This window comes from Solanum lycopersicum, chromosome 6, assembly GCF_036512215.1.
Source record: "Solanum lycopersicum chromosome 6, SLM_r2.1".
Classification (NCBI taxonomy): Eukaryota; Viridiplantae; Streptophyta; class Magnoliopsida; order Solanales; family Solanaceae; genus Solanum; species Solanum lycopersicum.
In genome coordinates this window covers 48,507,621-48,519,036 of record NC_090805.1, presented here as the reverse complement: position 1 = coordinate 48,519,036, position 11,416 = coordinate 48,507,621, and the positions used below count along the sequence as shown (strand labels likewise).

General features: G+C 31.0%; 1 protein-coding gene across 1 annotated transcript; it reads left to right on the top strand.

Annotated features, from left to right (window-relative positions):
• Positions 1-3,231: 3,231 nt before the first annotated feature.
• On the top strand, positions 3,232-11,100 carry LOC101249830 (proteinaceous RNase P 2-like). Its single transcript, XM_004241265.5, has 7 exons — positions 3,232-3,962; positions 4,316-4,708; positions 4,841-4,942; positions 5,048-5,220; positions 5,564-5,684; positions 9,778-9,846; positions 10,584-11,100. The coding sequence occupies exons 1-7, from the start codon at positions 3,456-3,458 to the stop codon at positions 10,875-10,877; spliced, it is 1,659 nt and encodes a 552-aa protein (XP_004241313.1). The 5' UTR covers positions 3,232-3,455; the 3' UTR covers positions 10,878-11,100.
• Positions 11,101-11,416: the final 316 nt, after the last annotated feature.

Genomic DNA, 11,416 nt, shown 5'->3' with positions numbered 1-11,416 from the left:
TTTGGCTAGTAAAATATTAAGCTATGCAGCTAAAGAAGGGCAACGTTCACATACAATAAATAAAAAAATTCATATTTGTATGCTATAGCAAAGTTTACATAATTGCGCTTTATAGCAAACATAGAAACTGTATAATTCGTTATACATATATAATTGAAGCAAATTGTATAAAACGAAGAGTATAAAACAAGAAAGAGAAAGACACTTGGGCAAAGAACTGTGTAAAAACGAAGTGTATTAAACGAATTGTATTATTATAAGTGTATAGAACGATTATATACAATTTGAATTCGTATAAAATGATAAAGAGAGAAAGACAAAAGAGACTTGACAAGGAATATACAATTGAACCGAATTGTATAAAACGAGAAAAAGAGAAATTAGATACAATTTGAAAATTGTATAAAACGAGAAAGGCAAAAGAAACTGGGCAGGGGAGTATTTTTATTGTATAATTATACGTGTATAGGACGAAAATATATGTACTTGCATGTGTATATACAATTTTCTCACGCTTTATACAAACAGAAACACAATTTATACATTTCGCTTCTGTTTGTATAAGTGAGAAAGGCGAGGGTGGTGAGCGAGATTTGGGAGAGTGGCGAGCGAGATTTGGAAGAGGGGAACAAAAATATATATATTTCTACAATTTTCTCTGATTTATACAATTAGAAATAATTTTTATACACTTGTGTTTGTATAAAAAGTGAGGAAGCGAGCGAGAGATTGGAGGAGTGGCGAGCGAGATATTTGGGAGAGAGGCGTCTGACAATTTTTTGCAAACTTTTGCTATGGAGCACAATTTAATCAAACCCTAGCTACTGCATTTATTTTAGGTTATTAGTTTGCTATTATATACAATTTTCCCATTAAATAATTTAGGCCAAAGTCATATGCGGCCACTCAAACTTGTCCCGATTATTCATTTAGACACCTGAACTAGGACTTATACCTATTGAACACCTAAATTATCAAGAAATGTGCCTATTAAACACAAAACGCTGATGTGGCAAAGTAAGTGTATCTCACTGCTGCTGAGCGCGTGAATGTATTTTTTTATTTATTTTTTAAATATTTATACCTATTTTGTTGACACTTGGCATGCATTGACTAAATATATATAAAAAATTTAATTTAATTAAGCATAAATCTTTTAAATCATAAAAAAAAACAAAAAAAACCCACACTCATCTTCCTTCAACCCACCATTTTAAAAACTTCAAATTTCTCTGCTTTTGTTATGATTTTCTTTTTCATTTTTTGTAAACAAAACGTCTGCTGCATTTTCAAGAAGAAGAAAAACTGAAACATTTGGAGTTAAAAATTGACCAATATCTGTACTTTTTTTATTTTCAATAACTCCAATTGAGCAACTATCACCATTCATAAACTTATTAGAAATGCTATAAAATATTTGATATAATTTTAATTTCTCTTTGTTGTCGATTTTAAAATAATTTATCAAGGTCGATTATATTTATAAAATCGGAATAGTCGTCAAAGGAATAACATATAATGAAGAAAATGAAAGAGAAAAACATTTGGTGGGTGAATTCGAAATGAGATGGGGTTAGGCATTTTTTTTTTGTTATGAAGAGGAATGGTGATTATGGAACAAGAGAGAAGAAGAATAAGATGAAGAAAAAAGGGCAGTAAGTTAGATAGGATGGGGTTAGGTGGGGGTGAGGGGAAATTTTTTTTTAATTAATTTAATTTTTTTATATATTATTAAAGGAAGGAAAATATTCTTTATTTTTTAAAATTAAATTAATGGGCCCATGTGCCACGTGTCGTGATTCTATTCGTACTTTTTGTCAAGATAAAGAGTGTGCATTACACACACAATATTTATAAAGATAGTTGTTATTTTATGTTCAATATATAAATATTTATTAATATTAAAGTGTCTAATAGGTAAGAGTCTCAGTTGAGGTGTCTAAATAAATTATGCGGACAACTTTAAGAGGCTATCGATGACTTAGGCCAATAATTTATTTATGTCAAGTTATGTGATACATTTTGAACAAAAGCATATTTCAAGGAAAGAAAAAAAGAAAAGAAAAATAACCATTTTTCTTTTTACTATTAGTGTTTTACTTATAAGTTTATATCACTAAAATGTTTGATATTAATATTTACTTTCCAACATTCAACTCCTCTTTTTTTCTTTTTACAAGTTTTTAGCTTCCAAATAAAAAAATTCATAGCAGGTGATAAAAAAATAAAAATAAAATCAAAAGTTAAGAAATAAACAAGAAAAATAAGAGAAATTTAAGACTAGTATATTATATGACCATCTAATCTAAGATAAAGAGTAGTTTGGCGTAACCTAAAAATATTTTAGCCAAACCCTTAGCTAGCCAAACTTTCATTACAAAAAATTAACAAAAAAATTCAATGGGTTATATATTTGTATTAGATAATCAAAATAGAAAAAATTACGTAAAAATATATTTTATTTTTATTATAATCTATAAATTTATATTATCATTTTTCTCTCACTAATACATTCATATCCAGATATCCTCCTATCGGATATATCTATCTCCTCTATGATACATCCTCACTAATGTATCTAGATGTATGTTAATGCATCTATCTGGATGCCCTAGCCCTCCTCAAATACATCCTTCGCCTATATATCCGAATGTTATCCGAAAGTCCATAGATGTTTCTGAAATTCATAAATTTTAAGATTTTTTTATAATTTTTAAAAAATAGGAAAATAATGTAATTAACTTCTAATATAATGAGATTTATGTATAATCATATTTTTGTATGATAGCGTAAATTATTTTCAGCTTTAAACAAAAACTAATTATAAATTTATTTTAAAATGGAGTGCTTATTTCAAAATGAGAACAATATTACTCATCAATATTAACCATAAGTCAAATATATTGAAATTTCCTTAAAACTTTTTTCCTAAAATTCAAATAATAACAAGGGACAACTTTAGTGATGAGAGCGTAAAGTGTGATGTATAGTACAATGTTAAACTCTCCTATAAAAAAAATATTATTTAAGTGCAAAAATTGAGAGAAGAGAACTTATTATTTACGTAGTTATAAGTTTTACCCTAAGAAGATTTTTTTCTTTAAAAAATATACACACAATTAAAAAATTTTGATTTCTATTCTGAGATCAATAAAATATGACAAAAAGAAATAATTGATCCAAGATTCTGTAATGCTTTTATAAATTTATATTCAGTTTTATATTAATTTTGTATTCACGTATGAAAAAATTGAAAATAGCCCACTAAAAGGTCTTCCCAAGAGCCCTTTTTAATAGTAATTAATTAATTTTTTTAATTTGGACCCTTAAAAGACAATTAAGCAATGTCTTATATTACTAAACCCTCAAAACTATACTCCAAAACCCAAACCCAGGTGTAGCTACTATTTCTCCGCCGCCGCAGCTGCAGCCGCAGCCGCCATTACTACCGGAAAATGGACAAAGCCAAAAACAAGAAGAAAAACCTAACCCCAGAAGGTCAATTCCGGTCAAGCCTAGATAATTGCTCCAAAACCAAAGATCTTTCTACTGCCATCTCCTTATACGAATCCGCTATTTCAGATGCCTCAACAATCCGCCTTTCCAGTAACCATTTCAATTCTTTTCTTTACATCTGCTCCAACTCTTTTTCAGACCCATCAACGAAAAATGACGCTATTCAATTTGGGTTTCGAGTTTTTGAACATATGGATTCGTGTAACATAACCCCTAATGAGGCAACTGTCACGGCTGTTGCTCGGCTGGCGGCAGCAACTGATGACGGTGACAGAGCATTTGAGTTGGCTAAAGGGGTGGGGAATTGTGGAAAGTTAAGGACTTATGGACCGGCTTTGTTTTGTTTTTGTAAGATGGGTGAGGCTGATAAGGCCTATCAAGTGGAAGAACACATGCGGTCTCTTGGTTTGCAACTTGAGGAAGCTGAGCTTGCTGGGTTGTTAAAGGTGAGTTCTTTTTGTCATTGAATGGTCCCAGTTATTGCTAATTGATTTATTGATGAGTGTTTAGGTAATTTTCAATTGCAGTTTGTTTAGTTTGTGGTTCAAGATGTAGTCTTTTTTCAGTGATTTGAGTTGCCAGCACTTTTGCTGCTTCTGTTGGTTGCTATTCTGTGTTGTGGGGAGGAGGCAAATTTGTACTACTCACATAAAAATGCAGCATGTCTTTTGTTTGCGGGAAAGTCCAATTTGTCAATTGATCAATAGTTCAACTTGTAGTATATAGATTTGGGATTCCTAATGATGACCCAACTATTTGGAATTGAGGCATAATTGTTGATTGAACTTTTACCTTCTAGGTGAGTGTGGAGAAAGAAAGGGAAGAGAAGGTCTATCAGTATTTACATAAACTGAGAATGTCAATCAGGAGCGTAAGTGACTCGACAGCAGAAATAATACAGAGTTGGTTTGGAGGGGAAATGGCAACTAAGGTGGGGTTATCCAACGGGGATATGGATCAGGTGAAAGAAGTAATTTTACAAAATGGTGGAGGGTGGCATGGTCTCGGATGGCTTGGAAAGGGTAAATGGCTTGCACAGAGGTCCCAAATAGCTCCTGATGGGAGGTGTCTATCTTGTGGCGAACAGTTGGTTTGTGTTGATATTGACAGATCAGAAACGGAACGATTTGCAGAGTCAGTTGCTTCTTTGGCAATGGAAAGGGAAGTCCATTCCAATTTTAAGGAATTTCAGGTGAGGAAGTTATCTTTAGTTATTTCTTTGTATGTGATTTATCACAACTATTCTAATAAAATGCAACATATATGCTGCATCTCTCAAGTTTTTTTTTGAGTTTTTTTACTAACCACTACAAGAAATGTTTAGGACTGGCTGGAAAAGCATTCAGATTATGATGCTGTAGTAGATGCAGCAAATGTTGGGCTTTTTCAGCAGAATTTTGCTGCGGGAGGCTTTAGTATTGCACAGGTTGATAATATTAAGTTTAATATTTATTGCCTTTCATCTGGTCTTTCCATTTGATGTTAAATTAGCTATTTGACTCATGTTCCATCCTGTATTGCAATAGAGCAGTTTGTTGCTGTTGTGAAGGAATTGCATAGCAGGAGCAACAAGTGGCCACTGGTCATATTACACAAAAAGCGTGTTCGTACACTTCTTGAGGATGCTGGCTATAGAGAGTTGCTTGAAGAGTGGATAAATGAAAAGATACTTTACGGAACACCCTTTGGATCCAATGATGACTGGTAAAAACTGAAGACTGTATGAACTTCTCCCTTACACTAGTTTGAAAAAAAATGTTCTAATGGTCAAAGAAAAATTGAATATTGCAGTGTTATATGACAGTTGATTTCCATTACCTTGATCATTTCACCTTTTACAATGTTGAGACTTGAGACATCTTGTAGTCATTATTTATCTTGCTTTCCTTGTAGCTCCTTTGAGATTTTTAATCGTTGAACTTTTTACCCAGTAGTGATAAAATACCTCCTTTTCTTATCTATTTGACTGGGCATATGATTTGAATATTATTTACCTGGAGCATAATCAGTAAATCTGTACTATGTGACATCGTGCAATATGATATAGGTACTGGCTTTATGCAGCAGTGAAATGTAAGTGTTTGCTCGTGACAAATGATGAAATGAGAGATCACATCTTTGAGCTCCTGGGTAGTAGCTTTTTTGCCCGATGGAAAGAAAGACATCAGGTTCAATTGCTTAAAACCTATTCTAACATTAATTTAACGGTCATATTTTTATGCATTCTTGAAAGGAACTTTTTTATAACTTCTGTTTTCATATTTTTCCTATAGTTGAACTCCATTCAGTTGATAGATTGATTGAAATTGAGGGATTTGGATGGTGAATTATATTTTACTTTCTTCTTCTTCCTTTTGAAAAATGCAATCAATTCACAAGTAATGAGCTGGCTTTAAAACCCTTGTGTTCTTGGAATGAAAATAATATGCAAATATTAAATTCTATCTCAAACCACCTTCGATTTCAAAAATAATTGTTTTCTATATTTCAAACAAAAAAAAAAAGGAATCAGAAAGTATTTCATGGTGCCTTGCATTTCCTTTTTTCTTCTTCATCAATAGTATTAGGTTAATCTAATTCATAATCAAATTAACAGGAAGTCCAATTTTAGCTCTCCATAGTTAATCAATTAAGCTCCGGTGAGTATTAGTAATAATAGAAAGTAACAGAAATTTCATGGGGAAGTGTGAATATTTTTGATAAGCTTTTTCATTTCATTCAACTAATTTATTTTATAAATATTGTTTCATATAAAAATTAAATATATAAACAAACATTTACTACTTTGTCATTTTTTACATTTATGTCAAGTAAATATCATTCTTATGGGTTAAATCATTTTTTTTTGATTGAGTATAATTTCTATCGTTGCAAATAAATATATTTTGTATATTATTCAAAATTAGGAAGCTTATACAAATTTTATTTTTAAAAGACCAATTTAATTAGGGAGCTTAAACAATCAAAGTGATTAATTTCAATTTAATTAATTCTTATTACTTTATAAAGAAAGGGAATACAATTTAAATAGGGTTAATTTGAGCAAAAACTTGGTAATCCAAGTCTCCTAAAATCACCCAATCCATGTGTGCCACGGAGGAAGCCATGGATGGTGTGCTTCTTCATCTTTAATCTCTCATCTTTAATCTCAATCCTTTAATTTGATATAATGGTTCTCATTAAAGAGAGGGATTCGCGAGGTGATGACAAATGAGATGATGGGCGGCGATTTGAAGGAAGAGGGAGTAGGAAGTGGGTGTCTATCATTTTTGGGGAAGGAGGAGCTTAAGGGTATGGATAATGTAGTGGTCTATAGAAAAGATTAGGGGTATGGGTTTGGGAAGAAAGAGAAACGAGTTTCTTTGTGGGGGAGAGATTGAGTATTGGGGCGGTAGGTGTATTGATTATAGGGAAAAATTGTCTTATATGATTTGGGCCGTTTGATTAGAAAATTAGGGATTTTAAAATAGAAATATTATTAACGAATATTGGGTAAAAGACTGAATTAATGAGGATCAATTAGATCAACTTGAAGGGTTGAGATTAAAGATAAAGAAGCACACAAATCAAGCACACGGATTGACTGATTTTAGGGGACTTGGATTGTCAAGATTTTTCTCAAAATAGGCTATTTCAATTATATGACCCCTTTCTTTGTTAAATAACAATAATTGGAAATAATCACATTTAGCTTATTTGACAAAAGTTGTTCATTCTTGAAATAAAATTTGTATGAATTAGTAAATAATAATTATTTAAGCTTCTAATCATATATTACTAAAAGCATGAACAAAAAAATTGAAAGTTGAATTACGGTTTTACCCTTTCTATAAATTTAATTGTTATAAAATATTTAAATATTTGATTGTATAAATTTAATTAAATGTTAATGACTTCTAGACTTCCTAAGATTAATTCCTAATTAAATATCTAATCTATTAATATTTATCATCTATAATCTATATGTATATAATAATTATAATCTTTTTTAAATCTTTACCTAAATTTCTTTTTCTTTTCCTCTTGTTATAACTTTTTCCTTAAATCCCTCTCATAAATAATATAATTGATGTGGATAAAGTATTATCTTTTATGATAGATAACGAAATTTAATAATTTAAAGGGTGCAAAATCTACAAAATGGAGACGCACATTGATAATGTCGTCTTGATTATTATTAAAGAATGACTCTAGCTTCACAAATTTAAATTCATCAATACTTAATTACATGATAAGAACTTTAGTTGTTTTTTTACATGGTTTGCTAACTTTAATTTTTTTTCATATTCTTCATTTATTTATTATTATTTTCTAATTACTTATTTAACTTTTATACTCTTAATATTCATAACTTTCATCTTTTCATATTCATAACCTCCAAATATTTAAACTAAAACTTTAAGATATCTTTTGATATTCCTTCTATTCTATTTATATAAATTCAACTTCTTTATCTCATGAAACACATATCAAATGTATTATTTTTATTCGATAGTAAAAACAGATGATGAAGACTCTTGAATTTTGATAGGATATGAAAGGAGTCAATAAAAACTCAGAGAGTTATGTACTAATTTTTACTTATTTTTTCATCCATATATACATCAATCTTATAAGAATAATGTCTATATTGCATTTTTTCTTAAATATTCTGTTTCTTTTTGTCTTTCTTTCATTCTGTTAGACTTCTTAATTTAGTTTTTTGTGAATGTTTTATTGCCGTAAGTGTTTGAATTTTGTAATTGTTATATTTTATTATTCATTACAATTTACATATATATTTCCATGAGATTTTAGTCATTCTAATGTATCTATAAAAATTCACATGAAATACACGTGCGAAGCACGTCCTCAGAAACTAGTTTTGAATAATTTACGAAAAAAATTTATTTGCAGCCATAGAAATTATATTTAATAATAAAAATGGTTTAACCCTTGGAACAATATTTACTTGATATAAATTTTAAAAAATGCTAAAGTGAATATTATATTGTTATAAGTAATAATATTTATGAAATAAATTTGTTGAATGAAATGAGAAAGTTTATCAAAATTATTTTCAAACTTTTTCCATAATTTTTTTTTATTATTATTATTACTTACAGAAGCTTTATTAATTATATAGAGAGAGCCAAACTGCGTGTCAACACTTATGCTACTCTATGTCCTACTTCTAGACTAAGTCAGCAAAAGAACTTTATTTGGTGGCATAATTTGGCTATATGCAGACACATTAGTTATTTGAGCCAATTAATTTTGATCCGTATTTTCATGTGCAGTGGTGTACTAGCTTATGTTCTTATGCAGATCTTGCTGCTGAAGTTCTTCTGATTTATGATCCTCAAAAGTAATTCATACAAACAGAATGTAGCAAAATACGTCTTAGGAGCACATTTTTTATTTAAAAAAAAAAACTTTGCCAAACACTAATTGATGCTCAAAAGTGTTTTTCAAGTTTATTGCCATACAAACTGCTTCTCAAGAAAGGTACTTTTTTGAAAAAAACGCTTTCCAAAATAAGCCGATTTTAGAATCCTTTCCAAACATGCTATCAATATTCCAATTTGTCACCAATGAGTTTTTCTATTTGTTTGAAAAGAACTGAATTGTTTGTAATTTTGGCAATATGTTTGTGCTCCTATGCATAAGGTATTCTATTTTTTTTAAAAAAGAATTAGTCTTTTATTTCTACTTGAGTAGATTATGACTGATTACATCTGATTTCGGTCATTTTCTTTTTCACCGGGTTATACCTCATTCAGTTGGGGTGACCAAACCTTTTACTTTAGGTGATAATGTCTCCAAGAACTAGGTTACTATTTTAGCTGAGAGGTATGACAAATGCTAGGCAACTAAGTTACAGTCTTTTGATAACTGTAGTGTCGAAAGTTCACTACACAGTCTTTCAACTGTAGTGTCAAGTTATTTTTAATGGCTGCTATAGGAGCATGTACCTCACCAACGAATGATCGTATGTATGATTGTTGGATATGGTCTTATCTATGTCATAAAGACTTCAAAAATTGTTTCAGGCACTTATTCATTCATTACTCTTTAGGTGGGTGTGTCTCTAGGCTCTCTTTTTCTTTCATAATTTCTCTTTAGGCTTTTTATGCGCTCTCCCCTCTTATAATGCTTATAGTTAGAGTTAAATTGTTGTATGGTGTTTCAGTCTTGGTGATTAATTAGATGATGTTTTTTCATGATAAATGTGGAAAAGAAATAATTTTGACAAGTTGATGTATCTTGGTAATATTGTAGGTGAAGTACACTTTTGTTAAAGGGGAGATTAAGCTTCTGATGCCACCCACATATTCTGTTGTCATTCAGGTATACTGTCTTGCTCTCATTCTCTTTTAAACTGCGATATTTCCTTGACAGAAAGCAGGGGGTTTGCCTTCTGGGTCGAGCTCGTCGCACAGGGCTTGTCTAGTGTGGGTTATCTCTCCTATGTGGTTTGCGGGTTATTGCATAGGAATGAGGGTTTTACCCTGTGCGCACCCAAAAGGGTAGAGACTGCGGGTTTCCCTTGTCATCATGAAAAAAAGTTTTCTATACAAATATCTATAGCATATAGATATAGGCATTCACTGCCACAATCCAGCCAACAATGTGATTGATGCTCGAGTTGTTTGAAAGGGTTACGACGTGTAGATGAAGCTATACAGTTTTATATTGTCTTTTTACCAAAAAAGTAAAAAAAAAAAGTGACGTATTTTTGTTGTTGCCAATTAGTGAGTTGAAATGATCAAGATGTCTAACCATTATTATTCACCTAAGCACATCAGTACTTCTGTCTATTCTTGGGAGTTTGATCCTTTTCCTCAACTTGCATCTTACAGCATATTGGTATCCCATCACAAGTTGCATGATTTAACTTTAAATTGCTTGGACTGGTAAACTAAAAATGATATATTATGAACTTATATTAAAAAACTAGATCTATTAGGTACTACTGATTGGTAGTTACATGTCTATGTATAATTTCAGTTTTTAGTAAAATGTAATGATTTGCCAGCATTTTAGTGTTTGGATATTTACATCTCATATTAATATGTCTTTTTCAGGAATCCGAGAACGGGTCGTGGCATGTGCCTCTGGCAGGTGAGGTAGTTGAGGAGTCTTCAAGGACTTGGCTCTGCATCACCAGACAGGCTTCATGTGAATCTGACAATAAACAACTTGCAAGTGTAGTAGAAGCTTCTGAAGTTAGTGAACCTGATCAAATTGCAGCCTGTTGCCATTCAGATAGTTTTACAAGTCAGAATGGCGGCAGCTTAAATAAATGTTCTGGTTTGGCTGGTAAGAGGAAAGAGAGGTCCCCTTCTCCAACTCCATCTCACTCCAGTTTACAATCTTGAAAATTTGAAGGTGATCCCTTTTCCAGAACCTTACAAACTGCATGCATTACCTGGTCAATTGCTCAGCTGTTTTGTTGTGGAGCTTTTTTTTCTTTCTAAATTAATGATATGGCGGAGATTTACTGGTCGGCATGTTGCTCAAATGAACACATTATGGGCTTCTGTCCATGTGAGATGAAATTATGATCTGAAATTATATGATGACGTTGAAGTTTTATTTGGACATGCGCTTTGGTTTTCTAAGTTGTATCTTTTGCTCAAACATAAAAATTCTGAAGTTGTAAAAACTATCAGAATTGCCCCAATCATTTATACGATCTTTTACCAAACAAGCCTCACAACAGAAGTATATGACACTACTACAAAACTATTATGAAAAAACCACAGCATTTATTTATTTTATTATGGTTGGTAAGAGTAATAATGTCAACTGTAGATGATTTAAAGCTTCGTAAGAGTAATAATATCAACTACAAATGATATAAAGCTTAGTAAGAGTAATAATGTCAACCATAAATTTGGTTTGTTAGGGTAATGGT